At 50.2% G+C, this 27016-nt stretch overlaps 1 protein-coding gene and 1 pseudogene across 6 annotated transcripts in view; both read left to right on the forward strand.

Moving 5' to 3' along the window:
• Nucleotides 1–27016, forward strand: part of MOV10L1 (Mov10 like RNA helicase 1) — a 72632-nt gene that overhangs the window by 38845 nt on the left and 6771 nt on the right. For 4 of the 6 annotated variants that reach the window (XM_078449265.2, XM_081796284.1, XM_078449269.2 and 1 more), the window contains 9 exons: nt 6257–6315; nt 6726–6823; nt 18566–18674; nt 19136–19314; nt 20544–20690; nt 21144–21265; nt 22650–22749; nt 23658–23822; nt 26559–26732. In XM_078449265.2, the coding sequence (XP_078305391.2) occupies nt 6257–6315; nt 6726–6823; nt 18566–18674; nt 19136–19314; nt 20544–20690; nt 21144–21265; nt 22650–22749; nt 23658–23822; nt 26559–26732 (1153 nt within the window). Of the gene's footprint in view, nt 1–6256; nt 6316–6725; nt 6824–18565; nt 18675–19135; nt 19315–20543; nt 20691–21143; nt 21266–22649; nt 22750–23657; nt 23823–26544; nt 26733–27016 lie in introns of those variants that run through there. The other 2 variants (XM_078449267.2, XM_078449266.2) reach the window with 2 other exon arrangements.
• On the forward strand, nt 9289–10138 carry LOC132693563 (small nuclear ribonucleoprotein G pseudogene; annotated as a pseudogene).

Consider the following 27016-nt stretch of genomic DNA (forward strand, 5'->3'; position numbering starts at 1 on the left):
TCTCTGCTCTGAAGGTTTTCTGTGGGCACCTTCTCCCTCCTTGTGCACAGACACTCATGTTTTCTGGGCCGTACACTTAGGAGTGAGACTGTGGTTTGGGGATGTACATTTCAGCTTTTACCTGTGGTGACATCGGAGATCCCCAGAACCGGCATCTGTAAGAACCTCTTGATCCATGCCAGCCCAAACCTGGCTTCGTTAGCCTTCTAAATTTGTGCCAGCTTGCTAGGTATATAATGTCTCCTTATGGTCTGGAGGTGCATTTCTCTGACTGCATATAAAGTTCAGAATTTCCATGTTTCTTGGCCACAAGATTTCTTCCTCTCTGAAATACTGGCTCATATCTTTTCCTTCTGAGTAATTGGTTTTTGATATTTGTAGGAGTCCTTTCTGTGTCCTTTGTGCCGTGCTTTTCCTGGGTAGGCATGCTACAGAGAACTTCTCTAGATCTGTTGCTTGTTGTTTCATTGTATCTTTTAAGTATGAGAAGGTGCTAATTTTAAGATAGATCGGAGATTTTTTTTTTATATTAGTTTTATTTAAGGAACATTTGGGTGTTGGGACTGCCACCAGCTCGAAGTGTGTTGGGCGTGAATGGGTTGAGGGTCAGCAGGGAGAGGCCGTTACTGGCCGTGGAAGCAGAGCAGGTGGAGTGGGAGCTAGGTGAGGTCCAGGAAGGGGACGGTTCTTGAAATGAGAGAAACCAGCTCAGTAGAGCCCCTGCAATGGCAGGGGTTACAGGGGTGAGGAAGCATGTGTGGGAGGAGGTGGACCTGGCCAGGTGGGACAGGGGTCCTTGGCAGGACGAAAGAGCCAATTTGTCCGTGGACATTTCTGACTGAGTGTCCCCCTGGCCCGTACGGTGGGCCCACTGAAAGGGAGGAGGAGGCGGGGAGGGAGAAGAGAGCTAGCACGGGCGGAAGGCGGTGCACGAGTTGACCTGCAGAAGGACGCGGGACAGAGGGCAGGTGTGACAGGCCGTGGGGCTGAGCCAGAGAGAAGGTGTCCAAGAACAGCCAGAGGGTCTGTGGGCCTGGTACCGGCAGCAAGGGGCTGCTGGAAGGCAGCGATCTCGAACGGACGGACAGACGCACGGACAGACACGGGCCCAGGTCTTGAGCAGGCTGGTGGGCGGCCAGGCGGAGGGTGGAAGAAATAAGAGACCGGGTGGGAGCGGCGGGCACCTCAGCACGAGCCCGGCTGCCACCTCTGACAGCCTGGAGCTGTCTGCCTCTGGAGCCTCTGCCCGTCCCGGTTAGGGTTTAGGTTGCTTGCTTGTGTTAAGTTACGGAAAACCAGAATTCTCACTTCAAAAAAAATGTATGTTCCCCACTTGTTAAGAAAGACGGGAAGATGGGCAGCACCATTGCTCCGCGGGTTGAACAGAGCTGAGGGGGGGGCCTCTGAACAGGGCAGGTGGGCCGCACATCTCTGTGAGTGCTTACTTCCCATAGGAAGTTTCCTGTTTGAAAAGAAGTGGGCCGGGGTGCCTGGGTGGCGCAGTCGGTTAAGCGTCCGACTTCAGCCAGGTCACAATCTCGCGGTCCGTGAGTTCGAGCCCCGCGTCAGGCTCTGGGCTGATGGCTCGGAGCCTGGAGCCTGTTTCCGATTCTGTGTCTCCCTCTCTCTCTGCCCCTCCCCCGTTCATGCTCTGTCTCTCTCTGTCCCAAAAATAAATAAAAAACGTTGAAAAAAAATTTTTTTAAAAAAAGAAAAGAAGTGGGCCTACGGAGATACAACGTACGTGTGGTCACCTGTGCCTGATGAAACGTACGGTTTGAGGATTTGGACGTGTGTACATCCCGTGAAAGAGCACGTCCACCACCGCAGACACTTCCCTGTGCCCCTTCCTTGTTCCTTCTCCGCCCACCGTTCCCGGGCCACGGGCAGCACTTTCTGTCGCTAATTTGTTTGCACTTTGTACAGTTTTACATAAATGGAAACGTACAGGACCTACTGTGTTTTGCCTGGCATCTTTCTTTCCCTTAGCAGAATTATTTTGAGATTTGACCGTACTGTTACATGACTTTGTTGCCTTTTTGAAAGTGATAGTTGTCAGGTGTGTAACAGTGATTCTGATTTGGCTCCTTTTGAGGCCTGAGTAGTGCGTGTCGTTAGAGGGATCTGCCACAGCTCACCTGTCCAGTCACCTGTGGGTGGACATTGGGTTTTTCCATATGTCGGTCATTCCAAAGAGAGCTGCTGTGAACGTCTGCGTACAGGTGTTTGGATGGACACAGGTCCCTTTCTCTTGGGTGGGGCGGTGTGATGGCTGGGTCCTGTGGTGCGGGGGCACTCAGCTTCTTAAAGAAGTGCCAAACGGTTTTCTAAAGCAGCTACACCATTTGCATTTCCAGCAGCTTGTGCCAGGGTCCCGTCGCCCCACCTGCTCACAACCCTTGGGCCGGTCAGTCTGTTAATTTCGGTCCTTCTGTTAGTTGGGAGGTGGTGTCTCTCTGTGGCCTGGGTGCACGTTTCCCTCCTGAGTCAAGCTGAGCACCTCTCCATGTGCTCGTTTCCATTCATGCGTGTTCTCGTGCTGCTGAGTCTTGAGCCCAGGCAGTAGAAGCCCTCCTCTTGGTCCTCCTCCTCTCGTCTGCCAGGCTGTGGGGGCTCTTTGGGGTCTTTGGTGTTCCCGCAACACCTGTTGAGATTCTGATTGGGATTACGTTGAATTTTTAGGTCCGTTTACGGGAGAATTGACACCTTAATATCGAGACTTCCAACCCTTGAAAACGGTCCCTCTCTCCATCTAGTCAGGCTGTGTTTCATTTCTCTGACCAGTGTCTGTACTGCTCCCTGGGAGTGTTTTGCTTATCTTCTGTCAGACTTTTCCAGCCCTCAAAAAAATGTAATGCTGTGGTAAACAGTAAGTAATTTTAACCTAAAATTGCTTCTAGCTACTGTTCACGAATGCGGTTTATTTTTGTATGTTAGTTTAGTATCCTGAGAGCTTGTTAAATGCATCTGATGGCTCTAGTAGCTTTTACAGATTACGTGGGATTTTCTACATAGACCGTCTTTTTGTTCAAGTAAAGAGCTTTACTGCTTCCTTTCCTATCTGAATGCATTGTTTTTCCTTGCCTGACTGCACTGGCTAGAATAGCATTCCACGGAAGTGGCCTTGTTCCCGACCTGAGGGTGTAGCGTTCATTCAGTCTTGAACGTCAGGCACCACGTGAGCTGGATGTAAGCCGTTTGTATTCAGCCCTTCCTCAGGTTGAGGAGATGGCCTCAAGTTTTCTGCGAGCGTTCGGTCATGACTGGGTATGGGGTTTTGTCAGAAGCTCTTTCTGTATCCGGGTGGTCATGTGGTTTTCCTTTTTTTTTGTCTATTAAGACCATTATGCTGAGTGGTTTTCTAATGTAAAATCAACTTTGCATTTTTGGAATAAGCCTCACTTGGCCCTAATGTAATTTCCTTTAATATATCGTTTGATATGATGTGCCAGAATTTTATTAATTTTTGCATCTGTGCTTATGTGGTGTGTTGGTCTGTGGTTTCTTGAAATTATCTTTTTTCTGATTTTGGTATTAGGATAATGTTGGCCTCACAATAAGTTAAAAATCATCACTTTCTCCTCCGTTTTGGGGGCTAGTTTGTGTAGAGTATGTAGAATTGGTCTTCTTCCTTAAACGTTCAGTGCAATTTGCCAGTAAAGCCTTCTCGGTTTGGAGCTTTCTTTGCAGGAAACTTTCTGACTACAAATTTGATTTCTTTAATAAATCAGTAACTATTTAGGTTACCAATTGTGTGTGGAGTGAGCTTTGGCAGTATGTGTCTTATAAAAAAAGAATTTGTGCATTTCATCCAAGTAATGTATTTGCGTGAAATATCCTAGTATTTCCTTAGTAGTAGTACTTTCCGAATCCGTACTGATGATGTCCCCGTCTCTCGTGCCTGACAGTGGGAATACCTACCTTCTTTGGTCTGGCTCCAGGCTTCTCAGTTCAGCCTTATGAGGGAAGAGGGAATCAACTTTTGATTTCATTCATATTTTGCAGGCTCTTTCTACTTGTTAATTCATTGACTTCTGCTTTGGTCTTTATCTATTTATTTGGGGTTCCATCTGCTCTCCTTTTTCTAGTTTCTGGTGGTGGAAGTCGAGGTCATTGACTTGAGACCTTTCTTCCTTTGTGATTTTGGAGTTTGGTGCTGGGTGAGTGCTGAGTGCTGTCCTGTGGAAGGTCGGAGCACAAGTCACCCAGCCAGGGTCCAGTTCGGTTCCCAGGTGTTTGCTGTTAGGAACAGTGAGGCAGGAAATCGTCTTCCGTGTCTGCACAGTGATGTGGATGTAGGGAGAATTGGCATCTTGGCAGCGTGGAGTCTCTTTTTCACCCGTAGGCTGCACTTAGCGAAGCTTTCTGTGTTTTTTCCTTTTGTTCTTTGTCCTCCTTTGGAATTCTTGTCTAGTGTTTTCCTCATGGTTTTCCACCTCTAACTCGTTTCATGTTTTAGTGCAAATAAATACCTCTAGGATTTTACCGCTTAGTATCTTGCTGTTTTTCAGATCAGTCAGGTTGGGAAATGATTCATCGGTCTCCACCTTAAGCTATTACGCTCATTGCCTTTTTGGCATTTCTGGAGATCATTATTGCTTACCTTCGGCGTGCTCATGAGATGAAGTATTTCCACTGGATAACTTCGGATCAGACCTTTCTTGTCTGTGTAGGATGAAAAACATGTTACTTTTATTTTGGTGAATTCCTCCTGTAGTGTGCTTCTGGGATCTGTTGAGAAACAGTTTATTCCCGTTTGGCGTGCTCTTTAGAAGGAAGGCCGTGATCCTGCAGGGTGACCAGCTTGTCTAGTTTGCCTGGCGCTACCTTTGTTACATGTCCCAGTCTTCTGTGCCCTTTGAAAGGTGTCGGAAGCTCCCCTCCTGCCTCTCGGGCAGAGGCGGAATGGCCCCGGCTCGCCAGGCACGGAGCTTGGAAAGCCTCCCCCGGGAAGGCCTGGCCGTTCCTCCATTTCTTCCCCTTTAATTGATCTGCTCGAGTGCCTTGTATCCCAGGTAACTGTGTGTGAAGACTCCTTGCGGGGACAGAGCGGGGCTGCCAGGAGCCTCGTGCCCGGGGCCCCAGAGGAAGGGCCTCTGAGGGCTGTGCTTGTGCATTTGGTTTTGCCAGCTTCACACCCCCACCCACCCACCCACCCCCTACCCACGACTCACCGGAGGGCGACTGTGAAGTGTCTGCTCTACACCTCATGATTCAGGTGAGAAACAATCACCTGGTCCTTGGGCTCACAAGTCTGAATTTTCCAGAAACCTGTATGCGGCCCGATTTCTGAGCCGGTATGGAGCAGCTCTTGTACCTTTGCTTCTTTGAAGGCCAGATGTTCTTTCTGGAACAGACGTCCATCTTCAACTGTGCCTTGGAGCTTTGGTCATCTCATTTCATTGAAGATGAGGTTTTATTTTACGTTTTTAATTCTGTTTGTTGTGTTAAGAAACAAGACAGGCCCACAATGGAGTGGCTTATGCTGAGTGCCACGTCACCAAACTGGGAGGCGATTACAGGTTTGGCTCCCCCCGAAACGGGATCTTAGGCTGGTCGGTCGGGAACTGCCTGGTCAGGACTGGTCAGGACTGGTGAGGCTCCGCCTGCCGGACCCCTGCCCGCCCCCGCGGAAAGCGAGCTGGGGGGAGCCGGCCCCCTGTTTTTCCCGGGATAACTCTCTCGTGCCGTGCCCGCTGCCTTCTGGCTGCGGGAGTCCTTCGCGTCGGACAGCTCCTCGGAGCCCCTCTGTCCGCTGCCTGGGATGCTGCCTGGTTCGGATCAGTTTTTACTCAGAGTCTTAAAATTGTTAATAAGCCTCAGTTTACGTTTTAACTTTGAGTTGTGGATTTCAGAGGTTTAAATCTTTACAATAAAAATTACTTTGTTGCTGAGGTAGTGGTATTAATATTTTAGGCTGTTTTTCCATTTTTTCCCCCTACTTGTTCTCTTTATATATTTAAAAGAGGAATACTCCCAGAAAGGAAGGAGTCCCTGCTGTCCCCATACATGGGATGTCTCTGTTTAAAGTTCTTCTGTAAAACTCCTAATGTTGTCATGTTGTGTATAGACAGACACCCACTGAAAAGTGAGCCCCTGCGCTCCAGACTCCCTGGCGGGGCCTCTGAGAACCTCGGGGGCTCTGACTCTAAGACGGCCCCTCTATAAGTATTCGTACAGGTTAGATTTCCACGACCAGTACTAGGCTAGTATTTCTAAACTGGAGGTGACTTGTTTGATATTCTCTCTCTGGCAGGACCACGAGCAGACGGTGTCACTTTGCGCTTGAACACGTCATCCACTTAGGTGTCAAAGGTATTATTTTTGTGGAACGATAGTTCACTTCTTCCCAGAGTATTTTTACAAGTTCCGTGTAAAGTTTTGTGTCAAACACAGTCTCTTTGGTCGTATATGACAAGTAAAATTATGTGATATCCAACGTTTTTCTTTGCCACTGGCAAGTTTCAGTGTCTCTTTACTATTTAATCTGTGTGGAAATTACTGAAACTGAAGCCGTTGCCCTGTGCTTGTCCCTTCGTAACGTAATTAACTTCTGTGCCTCCAAATGGGCACATGGCTCCGTTGTGAGCAGTACCCAGAACTGCTGTTCTGCCGTAGCCGAGAAACCAAGTACGGGACCCAGACGGGAAAAGCCTAGGTTGCTGCCGTTCATTCATCGTTTTCAAGCTTTCAGTAACACCTACCTTCTTATCTCATTTTAAAAGTGTTGTTTCCAGAAGAAGTCATTTTACAGTCTCCCCAAGTGACGGTAAACTGGAACTACGTACAAGACACCAAACGCGATGGACAGCCCACCAGCAAGGTATTGCTTCGGTGACTTTGAAATATTTCGTAGACGGTACGTCAGTTCTCAATGGCCTGGGATTTGAGAGGGGTGTCGTTCAAATATAGCCCAAGATCACAGCTCAAATAAAACTAGGATATTCGGGGGCGGCTGGGGTGGCTCAGTTGGTCTGACTCTTGATTTTGACTCAGGTCATGAACTTGTGGTTTGTGGGATCGAGCCCCGTGTTGGGCTCTGTGATGACAGCATGGAGCCTACTTGGGATTCTCTGTCTCCCTCTCTCTGCCGCTCCCCCACTCACATGCATGTGCGCGCATTTGTTCTGTCTCACGATAAATAAGTAAAACCTAAGATATTCGTACAACAGATTTAGTGTTAAGTTTATATACAGTTACACGGTACAGTAAGTGGAGAAAACCAAGGTGCAGATCTGTTCATATGAGCTTATCATTTAATTTTAAAAGTATATGCTTTTCTTGTACACTCAGGCACAGGCACATTTATATGATTATATATGCATAGAAAATGTCTGGAAGAACATGCGTCCACCAAATGATTAACATTTGTAATCTTTGTTTTTTTGTGGGTTTTTTTTTTAAGTTTATTTATTATGAGAGCAAGAGGGAGCATATGCACATGCGTGCAGGGGAGGGGTGGGGGGGCAGAGATAGAGAGAATCCCAACGTGGGGCTCAGACTCACAAGGCCTGAGCTCATGACCTGAGCCAAGATCAGGAGTCAGACATTTAATGGACTGGGCCACCCAGGCACCCCAACATTTGTAATCTTTATGAAGATTATAAAGATAGTTTATTTTTCACTTATGGAAGCCGGTTCCATAAATAGCTACGTAGTGCCTGTTTTGTGCCAGCTATCGTCTAGGCTGTCCAAATGTTTATATGAGTAAAACAGAAATGGTTTTATTTATCATTGTGTTTCCAGTAATGAGAAAAACTCTCCATGTCTGTGGTGGGGGTTGTAACCTATAGTACTGTCCTGTTCGAATTTGCTTTTTTGAACATGCTTTAAATATATAAAAAATACAAAATTTTAATTCTAATATTTAGAAGCTCTTTCACCATTTTGTAGCCCCTCTCCAAAAATGCAAAACTGATAGTTTTAGAATACTTACCTACATATTCACAGAAAATCCTATGAAGGAAACATTAAAAAGTTTCCATTAAAATCACCTTTCTTTCTTACCTGATCTAAAAGTAGCAAAGGATCTTCAGTGGAACAGACACAGCGTCACCTTCAGCACCCCGCTCGCCGGTCCACCCGGTGGCCTGATTCTCAGGGAGGGTCTGTCACCCCGATGGGGACTCGGTGCCAGGTGGGGGAGGTGGTGCTGTTTGTGTGGGTCACATTCCTCATCAGCTGAACCCCAATATGTTTAAATGCAGAACATGATCTTCTTATGGATAAGCTAGGTCGCAAATGAACTTGAGGTCATTCCACACATCAACCAAGATGCAGTTACAGAGACTGAATCTGCCTTCCTACCTTAACTAATCAAAACTCAGACAAAGCACACAACACAACAGTTTCAGATACTTGTGTATCGCATGTCCTAGGACAGTGATTTCGGACAGAGGAAGCAAATGAGGTGACCCTGTGATTGCCCCAGCTTACGATCTTCAGAGCTCCCGGGCCAGGGAGCAGAAAGGGAGGCCAGTGGTCTACAGAATTGAGGAGACACACCTGGTGGCAGCGTAAGGACAAGGTGGATGGCATTCACAGGGCAGAGGACTGGGGGAGAGCACAGGACAAGAAGGGTCTGCAGAGACACACACCCCCCCCCCCCGGAGTTGTGTCACGAATGCATGCCTGGGAAAGAAGCCCTGGAAAGCAGAGAGGAAGCCCGAACCCACCCCCACCCTTCCCCCAGTGCCGGAACGACTGGTTCCCAAAGCCAGAGAATTCACAGGGCGACAGGTAGAGTCCTCAGAGGGTGTTGCCTGCGGGTGGGCAGAGTCTAGCCCTACACTGCCTGCCAGCCCCACCCATCCACGGGCCCAGCGGAGAGTGGCCCTCCAAGCAGTGCAGCCACATCCCACAGCCAAGGTCAAGGAGAGTTGCGGGAGTACATACACACGAGGTGTAAAATTCACAACATCTGGTATCTAATCCAGAAATAAACTGAAAAACACTATCCATAATAAGGAATTTCAGGGGCGCCTGGGTGCCTCATTTGGTTGAGCGTCCAACTTCAGCTCAGGTCATGATCTCACGGTTTGTAGGTTCGAAGCTCCACGTTGGGTTGCCCTGATAACACGCAGAGCCTGCTTCAGATTCTCTGTCCCCACCCTCTCTCTGCCCTTTCCCAGCTTGTGCTCTTTAAAAAAAAAAAAAAAAAAATTATTTTTTTAAGGACTTAACATTGCTGCTTTATTTATTTTAATATGAAATTTATTGTCAAATTGGTTTCCATACCAAAAAAGAAAATTTTTTTTTAAATTCCATCAGTTGAAATCGACTAAAGAAAATAATAGTAGTATGCCAGGCCTAATAATGCAGGAGCGTGAAGGATGCCACGAATTCCATCTGGGAGCGTCTTTGAGCTTGCCGAGTAGACACCATTAACAAAGCTCACCCTCCTAAGTTGAAAAATTTATGGACAAGAAATTACCATTGAGATTAAATGGTGGCAGGCACATGTCCAGGGAATATTGCGGGGGTTCAGTCCCTTCATGAATCTTGGGAAGGATGGACGTGTGGAGATGGTAACTAGTGGGCGACAGAACGACATTGGAATGGTGGTAATTCCAGGAAATTGTGTCATCCTGTTAGAAGCCTTGGAATGAGCATTGTTAACAACGGGTGTGTTATGGAAGAAACCAGTGGCTTCCACATGTCCCCTCTCGATAGCTCCCACTATATAAACATTTTCCTACTATATAAAAATCAGGTTGTGCATTTTCATATTGAACTTTCTTGTTAAGTAAACTTCTGTAATAGTCAAAAAAGTAATAAGAGTGGTAGTAATTAGCAGACATGGACGTTAAAACAGTTATTATAATTATACTCCGTATGCTCCACATTCAGTGGAGACATAAACAATAAAAGATAAATTTCTAGAGACAAAAACTCAAGGTCTTAAGATGAAAAGTATATCAGACAACTAACAGACTAGAGACTACAGTCATAAATATTAGTGAATTTGAACACGGATAGAAACTCAGCAAAGCAAGGGGCGCTTGGGTGGCTCAGTCGGTTGGGCAGCCGACTTCGGCTCAGGTCATGATCTCACAGTCCGTGAGTTCTAGCCCCGCGTCGGGCTCTGGGCTGACAGCTCAGAGCCTGGAGCCTGCTTCATATTCTGTGTCTCCCTCTCTCTGACCCTCCCCTGTTCATGCTCTGTCTCTCCCTGTGTCAAAAATAAATAAACGTTAAAAAAAAAAAAAAAAGCCTTAAAAAAGAAACTCAGCAAAGCGAAACAATAAAGAAGAATCTTAAAAAAATAAATAAATGAATCAATCCAAAAAAGCATCAGTGAGCTGTGGGACAAGTACCCACAGCCTTGCATCCACACAATTAGAGTCCCAGAGAGGGGAGTGTAAGAAATACTGGAAAAAACGGTGGAAACTTTCCTGATTCGATGAAAACTATAAACCTACATACATATCCAGGAAATTTAACAGACCTGAAGTACAAGAAATCTGGAGAAAACTGCACCAAGACACATGACAATCAAATGCCTGAAAGTTGCTTAGAAAGAACTTCTAAACCTTAGAAACAAAGTCTCATTATAAGCAGGGGAGCAGAAAAAGGAACGGCAGCAGATTTCCTGTTGATAGCAGTGGGGTGGCTCTGGAAGGTGCTGCCAGGACACACTGTCCGCCTGGAACTCTGTGCCCAACCTACGCTTCAGAAATGAAGAGGATGTGCGCAATTATCCAGACGTGCCTGAGCTGAAGGATGGGGCAGGAGTTACCGCTGACCTATACCACCAGCCGCGAGAGCCCTAACAGCACACGGAAACCGCCCTAGAGGGACACGATGGCCTCCCTGGAGGAGCAAAAAGGACCAGAAATGATAAGTGGGTATGGACATGTAAAGAATTTTTTGTTACAGAAAAAAATCCTCTTTAAAAGATAACTGAGTTTTTAACTTACTTTTTAATTCATTTAAAAGCGAGCACAGGGGCGCCTGGGTGGCGCAGTCGGTTAAGCGTCCGACTTCAGCCAGGTCACGATCTCGCGGTCCGTGAGTTCGAGCGCCGCGTCAGGCTCTGGGCTGATGGCTCGGAGCCCGGAGCCTGTTTCCGATTCTGTGTCTCCCTCTCTCTCTGCCCCTCCCCCGTTCATGCTCTGTCTCTCTCTGTCCCAAAAATAAATAAAAAACGTTGATAAAAGCGAGCACACACACGGCAAAGAGGGGCAGAGGGAAAGTGAGAGAGTCTCAGGCAGGCTCTGTATTTGGCACAGAGCCTGATGTGGGGCTCAGTCACAACTGTGAGATCGTGACCTGAGCTGGAACCAAGAGTCAGATGCTCAACCAGCTGAGCCACCCAGGCGCTCAGTAACTGACTTTTTAAACAGAAGGAAATCCTATAAAACGTGATGACATGGGTGGACCTGGAGGACATTATACTCAGAGAAATAAGCCACATCCTACAGGATCCATCTCATATGAGATCTCTTTTTTAATTTTTTTTTTAATGTTTATTTATTTTTGAGACAGAGTCAGAGCATGAGCAGGGGAGGGGCAGAGAGAGAGGGAGACACAGAATCCGAAGCAGGCTCCAGGCTCTGCGCTGTCAGCACAGAGCCCGACGCGGGGCTCGAACTCACGGACTGTGAGATCGTGACCTGAGCCGAAGCCGGATGCGTAACCGACTGAGCCACCCAGGCGCCCCATCATATGAGATCTCTAAAATGATAAGACCCACGGGGAGCCTGGTGGCTCGGTTGGTTGAGCGTCCGACTTCGGCTCAGGTCATGATCTCGTGGTTCGTGAGTTCCAGCCCCGTGTCAGTCTCTGTGCTGACAGCTCGGAGCCTGGAGCCTGCTCCAGGGGCTGGGGGAAGGGAATGGAGAGCTGCTGACAAGTGAGCACGAAGTCTCAGTCCTACAGGGGGGCAAGCTCTGGGGGTCTGCTCTACAGCTCTGACCTGCATTACATGCTATACTGTACATAGGAACGTTTTTAAGAGGGAAGATCTGAAGTGAAATGTTCTTACTGTGGTAACATTTTTAAGTGATACTTAAATAATTTTTAAAAAGATAATTGCTTTTTTAAGTTCTTGAACTAGTAGCAACGTATTACGTAGTTTGTAACGTACGTAGATCTAAACAAGGGATGGGAAAAGAGAGTATCACTTCTCTTATACCATATCAGTGTAATTTACTTGAAGTAAATTGTGATCAGTTAAAGATGTATACTCTAAATCCTAGAGCAACTACTGAAATGACAAATATAAAGAGCTAGACCCACAAAGGAGATAAAATGGAATTATAAAAACAATTCAGAAGTAGCCAGAAAAAGACGGACACATGGACAGTTGTACCATGACCTGACTTAATTCCCACCCACCTGTGCCGTGATTTACTTAGAGTGGGCGTTGACATCTCTGGCTACAATTGTGTGTCTAGAACAGTTGAGGCACAGAGAAAACAAATGGCAAAGTGAGAGAGTTACATGTAACGGCGTCAGTAATCACATCATGTGTTCGCAGTCCAAACACGGCAGTTAAGAAGCAGAGATTGCCGGCTTGGATAAAAAGGAAAGACCCAACTATATGCTGCCTATAAGAAACACATTTTAATGTTTTTTTAATTTATTTTTGAGACAGACAGACAGTGTGAGCAGGGGAGGGGCAGAGAGAGAGGAAGACACAGAATCGGAAGCAGGCTCCAGGCTCTGAGCTGTCAGCACAGAGCCCGATGTGGGGCCCGAACTCACAAACCGTGAGATCGTGACCTGAGCTGAAGTAGGACGCTCAACCGACTGAGCCACCCAGGCGCCCCACTAAGAAACACATTTTAAATATAAAGACACAAATAAGTTAAAAGTAAAGGATGGGAAGAGGTATCAACAAGAAAGTAACAGTCACAGGATGGGGTGGCTGTGTGAATGTCAGAGTAGGTTTCGGAACATAGGGAGGATAAAGGTGGTGTCACAGTATCTCAGGAGTGCCTAACAAGCCTAGGCACTTCTGCACCTAATAACAGACTCAGGGCACACGAAGCAGAAACTGATAAAACTGCGGGGAGAAAAAAAAAAAAAAAAAAAAAAAAAAAACTGCGGGGAGAACCAGACAAGCTCCGTGTGCTGGTCGGTGATGTCAGCACCCCTCCCTCTGTTACTAACAGAACAGACTGACTGAAAGTGATCAGTGCAAGGGAGCAGAACAGTAGTCAGCCTCTGTGACCTGAGGGATGTTTGTTTGTTTTAATTTTTTTAATGTTTATTTTTGAGAGAGAGAGAGACCGAGCACAAGAGGGGGAGGGGCAGAGTGAGAGGGAGACACAGAACCGAAGCAGGCTTCAGGCTCTGAGCTGTCAGCACAACGCCCGACGCGGGACTCAAACTCACGAGCTGTGAGATCACGACCTGAGCCGAAGTTGGACATCCAACCGACAGAGCCACCCAGGTGCCCCTAAATTTTTTTTTAATGTTTATTTTTGAAGGAGAGACAGAACACGAGTGGGGAGGGGCAGAGAGAGAGGGAGACACAGAATCCCAAGCAAGCTCCAGGCTCTGAGCCGTCAGCACAGAGCCCCCAGTGTGGGGCTCAAAACCACAAACCGTGAGATCATGACCTGAGCCGAAGTCAGACGCCCCACCGACTGAGCCACCCAGGCGCCCCAGGGGGATGTTTATAGAGCACCCCACCTAGAAAGAACTGAATACATACACTTTGTGTGGAGGTGGACACAGAACACTCACTACTGTTGACCTTATTTGGGGCCATAGAACAAGGCCACCAAATGCAAAGGATGAAAGCGATACGAGATACATCGTCTAACCGCGTGGACTCAAGTTAGAAATCCATAGCAGAGGGATCTCCAGAAAACCCCCAAATCTCAAGAAACCAAAAACACACTCCTATGCAACCCACTGATCACAGGAGAAATCAGTAGATAAGCGAGTGTTTTTCCCAGTGTGAAAGTGACGGTACAGCACCTCAAACGCTAAGGGGCCGCCAGAGCCCTCGTTAGGCAGGTTTACAGTGCTGAGTGACCAGGCTTCAAGTCAGTGACCTCAGCTTCCTCCTCAGAAAACTAGAAAAATAAGAACAAATAAAATGCAAACTAAGCAAAAGAGAGAAAATAATAAACATTGGTACAGGAATCAGTGGAATAGAAAACAGAAGAACGGTAGAGGAATCAGTGAACCCAAAAGCTGGCTCTCAGAGAAGATCGGTAAAATTGATAAACCTCAAAGACTGATGGGGGAAAAGCGTGAAGACGCAGGTCACCGGAATCCGGGAGGAGATAGGTGACGTCACTGCAGGCTGCAGATTTTGAAGAAGATTGAGGAAGAGTCCTGGGGACTCTTGACGTTTGACGTGTCAGCTGGCCTGGGGCCCAGGGTGTTTGATACCTAGTTCAGTCGTGTTTCTGGGCAGGATTGATGGTGGGTGGGTACACTGGGTGGGGGCCGAGGGGGGGGGGGGTGGTAATCCCTCCTGGGAGGCCTGAATGGAGCAGGCAGGCCCGGAGGGACACCTGCTGCCTCTAGTGGGAACATCGTCCTGTCCTGCCTTTGGACTCGGACCATCAGTTCTGTGTCTCCAGCGTGCCGGAGGCACACCCCGGACTTCTCAGGCTCTGTCAACACATGAGCCAGTTTCTTCTAAGAAATCTCTTTTTAGCTTATACATGTATGTCCTGTTGATTGTTTCTCTAGAGAACTCAGAGAGAGAGAACTCATATACATATGTGTGGGTGTGTATATGAAAGAGACCAGGAGAATGGTTCATCCCAGGAATGAGAAGCCGGTTTAACATTCCAAAGTCAGTCCGTGATATTCATCATGTTAACAAACCAAAAAGGAAAAACCATCATCTCCATAGATACAGAAAAGGCATCTGACAAAACCCAACATCCATTCCTGATCAAAAGGCTTATTAGCAAACTAGAAATGGAAGGGAACGTCCTTTACCTACAAAAAACCCACACGGTGAGAGACAAAATGCACTTTTCCCATGAGGATCAAGACACGTCCACTCCTGCCACTAACATTCGACACTACAGGAGGTCGTAGACCAGCACTGCAGCAAGAAAAATAAAAACCACCCGTATTGTGTGTAAAATCTGATGGACTCTGAAAAGAAGCTAGTGGAATTAGTAAGTGAGTAGCAAACTTGCAAGATACAAGGTCAGTATACAAAAATAAATTGTGTGTGTGTGTGTGTGTGTATACACACTAGCATTAAACACCCAGAATCAAAGTTTTAATACTATATAAGGTAGCATCCAAATGTTCTTAAACATTGGAGGTAAATGTGACAAAAGATGTGCAAGACTGTACCCCTGGAGTCCCCACAACACTGATGAGAGAAACTGTTCATGTATCAGAAAACCCAAACCGACCTCCAGACTCTGTGCCAGTCAGGTCCAAATCTCACCAGACATTTTTGTGGAAACTGACAAGCCAACTCCAAAGTCTGTATGGAAATGCAAAAGGCCTAGAATTTTCAGAACAACTTTGAAAAAGAACACAAACTCGGAGAACTCACCCTGCCTGATCTGGAGACTTGTTACAAAGTTACAACAATCGATACAGTGTGCCACTGGCATCAAGATAAACAAATGTATCCGTGGAACAGAATGGAATGCCTGGAAATAGACCGGGAATTTGGACAATTGACTTTGTACAGACGTGCAAAGGTGGTCAAAGTAGGGAAAGGATAACCTTTAACAAAAGGTGCTATGACAGTCGGTGTCTGTGTACAGAGGTATGATACCTCACAGCCTGCACAGAGATTAACTCAAAACAGATCGTAGCCCAAAATATAAAGCCTGAAACCATAAAATTTCTAGAAAAGCACGTGATAGAAAATCTTAATATATTTAGGTAAGATAAAGAGTTTTTAGCAATGTTTTTTTTTTAATTTTTTTAATGTTTATTTATTTTTGAGACAGAGAGAGACAGAGCATGAATGGGGGAGGGGCAGAGAGAGAGGGAGACACAGAATCGGAAGCAGGTTCCAGGCTCTGAGCCATCAGCCCAGAGCCTGACGCAGGGCTCGAACTCACGAACTGTGAGATCGTGACGTGAGCTGAAGTCGGAGGCTCAACCGACTGAGCCACCCAGGCGCCCCAAGATAAAGAGTTTTTAGATAAGATGCTAAGAATGTGATCCATAAAGAAAAAATACTGATAAATTTGGACTCCAATGAAGTAAGTTTTGCTATTCAAAAGACCTGGTTAAAGACAATGAAAAGACAGATGACAAGACTGAAAATCTTTGCAAATCACATATCTGAGGAAAGACGTATTGAGAACGGAGAAGTGTGTACACTCAGTAATTGAAGAAATGCTCAATTGAAAACAACTACAAAGTGCCCAGCCAGCTTGTCGCCAGAACATGAGGCTCTTAAAACTGAACCAGACGTGAACACATACTTCACCAAAGAATATACAGATCTTACTCCGCTGACAGTGGAGTCACGTCTTGTTAAACTCAGCATAGGTTGAAAATACCGTAAGTTGACGGTGCAAACACCTAACCTACCAAACATCACAGCTCAGCCTAGCTTTCCTCAGACGCGCTCATAACAGTGGGGTGGAATCCGCTAATGCAAAGCCTGTTGATGATACAGTGAACACCTCGTGAAACGTACTGAGTGCTACACTCTCAGTGACAAACAGTGGCTGTCTGGGTACAGGATGGTTGTTGACCTCGTGATCGTGGGCTGACCGGGGGCCGAGGCCGCCGCCCAGCGACACAGGAGGATCGCACCACACATACCGCTAGCCCAGGAAAAGATCCAAATTCAAAACCCCGAGTACAGATTTTACAGAACGTGTACCACTTTCACACCATCACAAGACAAACCACTGTCAGGGACTGTCTGTATGCAAATGATAAGTCATGAAAAGATAACGTTAGTCCCTAGGGAGCACAGGTTATAAAACACAGTGAACTCTGCTACTACACCCGTATTGAAGTGGCGAAAATGGAATTAACGGGACCGACCACGCTAAGGGTCGTGCGCGTGTGCAACAGCTGGAGCCCGGCACGGGCCGGTGGGGATGCAGAGTGGCCTGGCCGCTTTCGAAGAGAATTCCTGAAGAAAGCTAGGCCTGCACTTGCCATACGGTCCCAGCGCTTCACTCGTGGCGCTGGCCCCGGCGACGCACGTGCGAGGGGTGACGCACAAGCGTTGACAGCGGCGCTGTCAGTCATGGCCAACGCGGGACCAGCCCAGCGTCCGTTCCCGTGCAAGTGGGTAGAGGAGTTGCGTGACGTTCTCCTGGCGCAGTGGTTCTCAGCAGTGAGAGGGGTGGCACAGGTGGGCCTCAGGACGGTTCGTCACACTGGAGAGATGTCAAAAAGTGCATGCTCGAGGCTTCCGCGTACAAAGCATTCTAGGAACTGTAAGCGCTCTGTTGACAGCGGGGGACGTTTTATGAGCCCAGGAGTGTTTGTCGAATTGTGATAGTGTCGTGTGTACGTGTGACACAACTTGTCCGTACTTGTCATGCCACTTTAGAGGCATACACCGCATGGGAAGGTAAATTGCTGTGTCCTTCTGGACAAAAATTTGGCAACGTGTGTATAATTTCTAAGTGAAACTTTTACTTTTTAAATTTTTTTAGTGTTTGCATTTTGAGAGAGAGCGAGCGAACGTGAGTGGGGGAGGGGCAGAGAGAGAGAGGGAGACAGAATCCGAAGCAGGCTCCAGGCTGTGAGCGAGCTGTCAGCACAGAGCCCGGTGTGGGGCTTGAACCCACGTGCTGCGAGATCATGACCTGAGCTGAAGTCAGGCACTTCACTGACTCAGCCACCCAGGCGCCCCTAAGTGAAATTTTTAGTAACAATTTTCCTTGCAGGATTTGTCCTAGGAAAGTGATCCTGTGATGCAGTCCTGTGATCAATGTGCCAAGCTGTGTGTTACAGCATTGTATGTAACGGGGGAAATTTGAAAACCAGTTCCCTCGGTCCAGGACAAACTCAGTTTATGTTTCAATTCACCCAGAACCGGTTCTCCTATAGGATTTGGAACACCACTGGTAGAGAAGCACCGCCAGCCGTTGGTGGTGCCTGAGAGGCGCGTGATGCTCAGAGTGAGTTCTAACCTGAGCTGTCCTTGGGAGGGCTTGTTTACATTGTAGAGAAAAGGGTTTTGCCTGCGGGGTTCCACGGGAGCAAGGGACCCCAGGACTTGCCTTCAGCCGCTGCGGGATCTCCCTGGTAGGTGAGCAGGTGCAGCGGGGAGGATGCAGAAAAAAAATACACCTTAGTCAGATACGTGTAACCCTTTGTTCTAGAGTCGCCATCACAGGATTTAGTCTGTTATGTTTATTTTTGTAAGGGGATTCAAAAAAACATACGCCTTTTTGGCAGCTTTTTTATCAGATGCCGTGTGTTTTTATTATGTTTTGAAACTACGTGACCTGTGATCCACGCAAAGACCTGTTAAATAAATGAAACAAGTAGAATGGGGGATCCGGGCAAAAAGCAAAAAAAAGAAATGAAAAAAAAAAAAAAAGTAGAAGGTCAGCAAGTGCTCACGTTCACTCTTCAAAGCTGTGTAAACAAACACGAGGGGTTTTTTAAGGCCGTTTTTCTGCGTGATTATTCCTAGAATCGGAAACCCACGAAGGACCAAAGTAAGCACGCAGCAAAGGAGAGGCAAGCTGGTGCCCAGGACGCACCGGGGCTGGCAGCCTTTGCCGGAAAGCCAGGTAACCTGGGTGTGTATTGCGAGGGGCTGCCTGCGGGCCGACCCCTGGCGCGTCCCGCTCCTGCAGAAGCGAGACGGGTCGGGAGGTGCGTGCGGTCTGACCGCAGCCAGAGCAATGAACGCTTGTGTCCACTGGAGACTGGGGACGTGAGGTTTCAGGTTAGGTCCTCGACCTGAGATGTGATGATGGGCCATTTTCGTTGACCTTTTCCAGAGTGTGTCTCCCAACGTGCTAGGTGACGCTGCACGTGTAAAGCAGAAAAATGAATTAAGTGGCCGGTGGTCTTGCCCTCGGCTAAGCTGATTTTCCCAACTCTGCCTGACCGAGTTGAGGCTGTTAGAAAGAGCGCCTCAGCAGTGGGCTCTGAGGAGCCCCCCCCCGCCTGACTGGCAGTGTCCCGGCTGTCATGGTGGCCCGTACTGACCCGTGCTCCGGCTGTGCCTAACTCCATTTCTCCACTCTGAATCCAGTAAATGAAGCCCAGATCCCCAAGGCGAGAGAAAAGGAATTTTTCAATCCCGTGCTCAATGAAAACCAGAAGTTAGCGGTTCGAAGAATTCTCAGTGGCGACTGCCGCCCGCTGCCGTACATTCTGTTTGGGCCTCCTGGAACCGGGAAGACAGTGACAATAATAGAGGCTGTTTTACAGGTAACCACAGGTGGTGACACGGCCACCAGTAAACTCGGCTCTACACTGGGCCTTCACGTCCTTGGGGAGTGCCGGCTCCTGCAGAGTCAGAAAGGGGGACAGGCTCAAAAACCCGTTACTTCACGTTTAGCTGAGTCTGTTCTGTATTGTTTATGGGAGCATGTAGGGTTTTCAAAGCTTATTTCATCAGTTTAGAAAGGACTCTGTTGCATGCATATGTGAAATTTAAGGTACAAAAACAGATGAACGGAAGGGAAGGGAAGCGAATATAATATAAAAACAGGGAGAGACTCTTAAACACAGAGAAAAAACGGGGTTGCTGGAGGGGTTGTGGGAGGGGGGATGGGCCAAATGGGCTAGGGGCATTAAGAAGAAAACTTGTTGGGATGAGCACTGGGTGTTATACGTAGGGGATGAGCCTCTGGAGTCTGCTCCTGAAATCATTATTGCACTGTATGCTAACTAACTTGGATGTAAACAAATAGGTAAGTAAGCAAATAAATAAAACAAAATTTAAAAAATAAAGTGTAGCCTATCATTCCAGGCACTTAAAGATGGAAATTGTTCAGGTGGAAATAATGAGTAAATAAACATATACGTATATGGAATGTAGAAAGGACTCTATTCTTAGAACGGTCAGTCGCTCTGGGGTGCCCAGCTGGCTCGGTCAGGGGAGCATACGACTCTTGGTGTTGGAGGTTGTGGGATGTCTGAGCCCCATGGTGGGGGTAGAGATTACTTTAAAAAAAAAGAATCATCATTGACTCATCACATCATGAAATTTTGCTGCAGAAAATAAGTTCCCGTTACAGTAGCTCAGCCACCGTACTGCAGAAGTTTCTGGTATTTCCATTATTTAAAAGTTGAATTGGTGGAGATCGCCTGTAGTATTTTTGTGTCATTCGGGATTCAGATCAGCAGGCGTGTGCTGAGTGTCCAGCTGGCACCGTACCGCGAGCCGTGCACACGAGAATAATCTGACACTGTGTCTGCCTTGGGAGGGTAGCCTGGGGTCTGGGAGGACAGAGAACTCCCTCGCCTGCCCTCGTGTCTTGCTGGCATGTGCACCCGATGGGAAGAATCATCCCTGCGTGAGTCTGAGCCCACACAGCCCACACGGCCAAACCCGCGTAGTGAGCTCGCGCACGTTGGCGTCAGCCTCCCGACCCGTGTCCGTACTTGGCAGGTTGACATTTACCACCTCTGTTTCTCCTGTGTCCTGGTTAAAGGTGCACCACGCTCTGCCGGACAGTCGGATATTGGTGTGTGCGCCCTCCAACAGTGCGGCCGACCTCGTGTGTCTGCGACTGCATGAGAGCCAGGTGCTGCGGCCGGGCGCCATGGTGCGGGTGAATGCCACCTGCAGGTTTGAGGAGGTGAGCCGTCCCCGCCTGCTGCCATGGAGGCCCTCCCACCCGCACCCAACTCGAAGTCCTTTCTCCTGCTGCTTCTGCGAGATGAGCATTTGCAGCTTATTAAATAGCAGCACTTCTGCTGTCCCTTTGGGAAAATTAGAAATTCCTGGTTTGCTTAACAAAAGAAAGTGAATCTAGAAAACGTACGCACTTGTTTTGGGGAAGGATCTCCAGGATGTTGTGTTATATTCATGGCTCCAGAGTCTGTAGAACATGGACTAAGTTGGTATGAAAATATAAAATATTTGATTTAAGAAAACAATCTTCAGTCATTTACTTAGTTTTAATTAAGAAGTGGGACTAGGACAACATCATCTTTTAGAATTGTTTTCAGCTCTGTGACTATGTGCAATTGAAAGAAACACTTAACTCTCTGGAAAGTAAACTGACCCCCCCCCCCCCTCCTCCCTCCAGACGATCGTTGATGCTATCAAAGCGTATTGCAAAGATGGAGAAGACATCTGGAAGGCCTCGCGCTTCAGGATAATAATCACAACGTGCAGCAGTGCGGGGCTCTTTTACCAAATAGGAGTGAGGTAGGCACTAGGCACGGCCGGGGTCTCTGGCCTCCCAGAGCTTCTGTCTGAGGGGAGGCTGGCCATACGGGGGGTGCCTGCTGGGCGGGGGCGCAGGGAAGCCACACTCGTGCCGAGACCCCAGCGGCGAGAGGGGCCCAAGGCTGTCCCGAGGGGGGAAAGGATAAGGAAGGAGCCTGTGGCAGCTGGGGCTGGAGGAGGCTTGCAGGTAAAAAGGAACAATACCGACTGATGAAAGTAACTTTCAGTAGGGGCGCCTGGGTGGCTCAGTCGGTTAAGCGTCCGACTCTTGATTTCGGCTCATGTCATGATCTCACGGTCCGTGAGTTCGAGCCCCACTTCGGGCTCTGGGACTCTGTACTGACAGCTCGGAGCCCGGAGCCTGCTTCGGATTCTAGGTCTCCCTCTCTCTGCTCTTCCCCTGCTCACACTCTGTCTCTCTCTCAAAAATAAAGATTAAAAAAAAATTTTAAGTAACTTTAAATAACTGAGGAACGCAATTGAAAACTTAAGTGCTGCTTATATTCTAAGAAAGGTACATAACGTTGTGTTTCTTCAGCAGGAATTGGGACATGGGGTAGAAAACCGGAAGCATGCGATTGCCCCCTTTGGTCGGGAGGGACCTGTGGGTGTTGCTGTGGGGCTGCAGCCTGACTCCCAGCAGGAGGAGAAAGTCCGGGTCCAGCTCTACTTGACCGCACACCACTGGGCTCTGATGGCGGCTCTTTGGTCTCGGCCCAAAGTTTGTCCTGTCGCCAGTGGCTCTGTGGCTCCCGGCACCGTGTCTCTGCCGCAGATCTTTTCTGCAGGCTGCCTGGGGCCCAGGGCACACGTGCTCTGCGCTATCCCCTGGCCCCTCCCCTCCCCCCCCCCACCCCCATCGGCTTGGAAGGTTGGGGTATTGTCCTGGCCGAGAGCACGCTTATGAGGGTGAGTCGGGGAGGGTAGCAGTCACGTGGGGGAAACTGAGGCACAGGTTCACACGGTCCGTGAGTAGAGGAGCAGCGTTCCAACCAGGCTTTCCTGCTCCCCGCGTGCTGTCAATCCGAGCCTCAAGGGACCGAGGAGGGCCTGCTGTGCTGTGAGCTCCGTCGTGGAGCTGCCCACCCCAGCCTCTCCTCAGTTGTTCCTTCCCACCCTCATCCTCTGTCCCCCTGCGTCTGTTTACACACACACCTACGTCCTGTAGAGTCCCAGGTGCAGACAGGACTTCATTCAGGTCTCCTGACAGGCCCGTGGCCTGTAGTTAATCTGCCCAGGTGACACCCACCTTCCTGGCCCCACTGCCAGGCCCTGGGGCAGACGTGGCCCTGCCATGTGAGTCGGGTGTCGCTGGCTAAGACACTTAGACAGAAATGACCATTCAGTACACCTTTGGTTCTAGAGTCGGACATTTCACACATGTGTTTGTGGACGAAGCAGGACAGGCCAGTGAGCCGGAATGCCTTATTCCTCTGGGGCTGGTCTCAGACGCCAACGGCCAGGTGAGGCCTGCTTGCTGTGGGGTTCTCATCCCGTTCCCCTGCTCTGGCATGCGCTCTGCACACCCCAGCACAGGGTGAGACAGGTGTCACAGGGGTGACGGGCTCAGGTGAGGCACCACGGACCCCGAGGCTCCGTGACGCTAGGGCCTTGAGTGGACAAGGAAGAAAGGGCTGCTTGGGAAACAGACTCCAAGAGTCTTTGTGCAGCCAGACAGGGACATCCAGGCACTTCCCGGCTCACCGCCTGCGGTTCTGACCCCTCTGCTCCCCTCCCCTGCCCCTTGCTGCTAACCCCGTTTATCCCAGGCTGATGCTTTGGCTCTTGCCTACTCAACACCTGTTGCTTCCTCCAGCACTCCCCCTGATGGTGACCCGGGGTCCTCTCAGGCTTCCCTTGGCCCTCTCCTCTGCACACGTCTGTCACTCAGGAGGGCCCTTCCTAGCTTCTCCTGGTCCCCTACACACCTGCCTCCTCCCATCCTGATTGCCTGGTGTGGGGGCAGCACAGAGAGCAGGGAGAAGACCTGGTTCAGCTGCAGCGTGGGCCGTGGGCGGTGGGCGTGGGCCAGGGCCCGCAGGCAGAAGGGGAAGGGGCACGGTGTGCACTTCCAGGGGACAGGGACAGAGGCCACCCAGCCACTTTGTTCCTTCCCATCCTGCCGCCCTCATCTGAGCTTCTGCCACCTTGCTCGGGCAGCCGTGCTGTGTCCCCCGTCTTCTGGAGCCCAAGTGATGGTGGGGGCCGGCCGCCTCCCAGCCTGCCCTCAGGGAGCCTCAGCCAACCCGGCCACCAGAAGGCGGAGGCCAGCCTGGTGCACACGTGGCTGACCCACTTCCCAAACCTCTCCCAGCTGTGGTTGTGAGTCTGTGTCCCTGCACTAGTGTGGGTGCCCGCCTGTGTGCCACAGATTGTCCTTGCCGGAGACCCCATGCAGCTCGGCCCGGTTATTAAGTCCAGACTCGCCATGGCCTACGGGCTGAATGTGTCTATGCTGGAAAGACTGATGTCTCGGCCGGTGTATATGAGGGACGAAGACGCTTTCGGTGCCTGTGGCGCCTACAACCCCTTGTTGGTAAGCACAGACTCCCCGTGGCACGTGGTTCCTCATGGCCTTCCACCCCAGTCCCCGTGCGCACTGAGCTCACACTCCCCTCCCCCATCCCAGAAGGGACTTTGCCAGCACCTCTGTCCCAGTAGCTCAGCCGTTCCAGGCAGTCCCGTCTGAGGCTGATGGCTGAGGTTCTGTGGGGCCAAACACGAGAAGAGTTAAATCTGGGTTAATGTGGGAAAACGGGAAAGAGCCTTCTAGTTCGTAGTCTGAAAGAAGAGGCCGTGTCTCCTTCCTGTGGTGCTAGTTTGCTGGTTAACCTGCAGATTCCCTTCTCAGCCAGACTGTGACCGCTTCAGAGGGATGGGCCTTGGAATCTGCATTGTACCCCCTCCCCCGCAGGAACACTGGAGTTTGGGAGCCTTGGGTCTCTGGGGTCCCTCGTTAAAGTGAGCCAAGTAGCACATTCTGTAAGTTCCCGCAGCACAAAAGGAGAGTTCCTTCTAAACTTTAACAGTAAACAGAAAGGAGGTATGGTGATCATGGGCAGGTTTTCCTGGAAATGGCTTGGGACCTGTGCCAGGCAATGGGCCCTCAGGCCCTTTACCCACCTGGAGAACAGAGGGGGCAAGACAGCATGGGAAGTGGCATGGGCTGGGGAGAGCTGGACCCTCCGGAGGTGCTGAGGGCCGTGGAAGACTGCCCCAAGACAAGCCCAGGGCAGCAGTGGGCTCGTGCCAGCCCAGACTGGGCAGCCAAGAGCGCCCTGCCTGTGGGAGACGCATGTGCGCCCCCTGGCGTCCACATCCCCCGGGCTGACAGGCAGCAAAGCCTCCTCTGCCTGACAGCGCGGCACCTTCCTTCTCCCCAGGGTGCCTGAAGCTGCAGCGAGTTTCTGGGGGCAGAGGGCCTCTCTCGCCAGGTGCTCTACAGGCCGACACAGGGCCTGGCTTGGGGTGCAAGGAGCCGAGATGCCAAATTGAGTTTGAGTTTGGGGCTTTGATTAGCATTTTGGAGGCTGAACACGTAGTTGCGGAGCTGAAATTTGTCACTGTGGATCAACAGAAAAGTCCTGGGGCCTACCGGGTTCTCACCCCGGAACGAGGGAAGACCCCCTCCACCAATGAGGCCCCAGGCCAGTTGGAGGCAGGACACAGGTCACTCTCGCTCTGTGTGCTGGTGACGTCACCAGCGGCTCGCAACAAGGTCCCAACCAGGCTTCAAGCTGGCTGTGGGTTAGGGGGATGTGCCCTTAGCCACGAGGGCCCCACGGCCCAGGAGCCAGTGGCTGCCTGCAACTGACATGAGACCAGGCTTCATGGGTTCGTAGAAAGACCGGGGCTGCGGGACAGCGGCTATAGAGGGGAGCGTGCGGCCGGATGCACAACCAGCCCCTCCACCCCTGAGGGAGACCCCTCAGCTGTCTGGACTCGGGGGACCATCGAGAAGCTTTCTCCTCTCCTCTTTTCCTGACGTTCACCTTCTCTGTGAGAGCAGGCCCTTGAGCCTACCCATGGGTTCAGAGGGGCTCGATCACGAGCACTGCACTTCTCAGCAAACCCGTGTCATCAGGTCCGTAGGTCCTGGGGCTTTGCAGTCCAGAACGCGTTTTCCAGGTGAAGAGCTCTCCTGGAAGGGGCGGCGCATGCCTTTCGAGTGGTGGACACTAAAACCCTTGGGACAGAGGACGCATTTTTCATGCTTAGTGCCAGTGAGGAGTCCAGTGGGGGCACGGGCGCCTCGGTGGCCAGTGGGGAGCCCAGGCTGGGCACTGAGCACAGCCACAGGCAGACGTCACAGGCAGCACTGAGCATGTTCCTGCCTCACTATCAGGTCCCAGTCACGGCCACAGCCACCACAGCTGTGGGAGCCTCCAACCGTGCTGCGGAGCCACACAGATGCCAGCAGGCCACCAGGTGTGGTTGGCCTCCCCTCCCAGCAGCTGCCCTACCACCTGATTTGCCAGGGAGCCTCCCTCCCTCTTGCCGGGCCCTGGCAAGCAGGGCAGGATGGCGGTGCGCCCACCGCCTGCGGCGTGGTGGTGGGATCAAAGCACGGGGGGCCGGGTGGGAGACTGAGATGGCGAGCAGGCGATGCCTTGCGGGGAAAGCGGCGACACCCGGGAAGCTGTTGGGCCCAGAGACGGGGGAGCCACAAAGAAGAGGAGGTGGGTCGAGAAGCCTTGAGCCAAAGCAGTCCAGGGGGCTGGGGCAGGGAGGGGGCGAGAAGAGCAGGTTAAGCGTCTGACTTCAGCTCAGGTCACGATCTCACAGTTTGTGAGTTCGAGCCCTGCGACGGGCTCCGTGCTGATGGCTCGGAGCCTGGAGCCCGCTTCAGATTCTGTCTCCCTCTCTCTCTGCCCCTCCCCTACTCGCATTTTGTCTCTCCACCCCCCTTCCCCCCCCCCCCCCCCGCCGGAAAACATACACTTAAAAAAAGAATGCACTCTTCCTAACGAGCCCTGAGAAACGTAGGAAACTGTCAAATCGTTATATTGTACACCTGAGATTAATATAACACCGTACATTGATTATATTTCAATTAAAAGAAACCAAACCCTCTGTTCAAAAAGTCGTTAGAGGTGCGAGAGCACTTCCTGATGAGGTGGCAGGTGACAGGCCAGGAGAGGGAGGACAGGCAGAAGCAGGCGCCCCCCAGGGCTACGATCTGAGATGGGTCTCGGCATTTCTCCTTTTGACAGAAGTGTGACACGCGTGTGCCAGTTTGGCTCTGGACCCGTTTCCAGCTCTCTCTTTGCAGGTTACAAAGCTCGTGAACAACTACAGATCCCACCCAGCTCTGCTGGCACTGCCATCCAGGCTGTTCTACCACAGAGAGCTCGAAGTGTGCGCAGACCCCAAGGTGGTGACCTCCCTGCTGGGCTGGGAGAAGTTACCGAAGAAAGGCTTCCCGCTCATATTCCACGGCGTGAGGGTGAGTCGTGCGCCGAGAGTGGTCTAGTGTCCGCGTGAGCCCTCAGTGCTGTTCGTGGGTCTGTGCGTGTTCATCACGTGTGTTTTGTTCAAGTCCGTTGTTAGTGGGGCATTCACCGGTTGCCAGTGGGCAGATGGCCACGCTGATGCCGAAGAGCAGAACCAGTAAGGAGGGCTTCTCCCCCTGCAAGGCCGGCCCGCCGGCCACTCGGGTGACTGCACACAGAACAGGCTCGAAGTGCTGGCCCAAGTGGGCACTGGAGGGAGGAGGGGCCTGAAGGCGTC

Source organism: Panthera onca, chromosome B4, assembly GCF_046562875.1.
Source record: "Panthera onca isolate mPanOnc1 chromosome B4, mPanOnc1 haplotype 2, whole genome shotgun sequence".
NCBI classification, from domain to species: Eukaryota; Metazoa; Chordata; class Mammalia; order Carnivora; family Felidae; genus Panthera; species Panthera onca.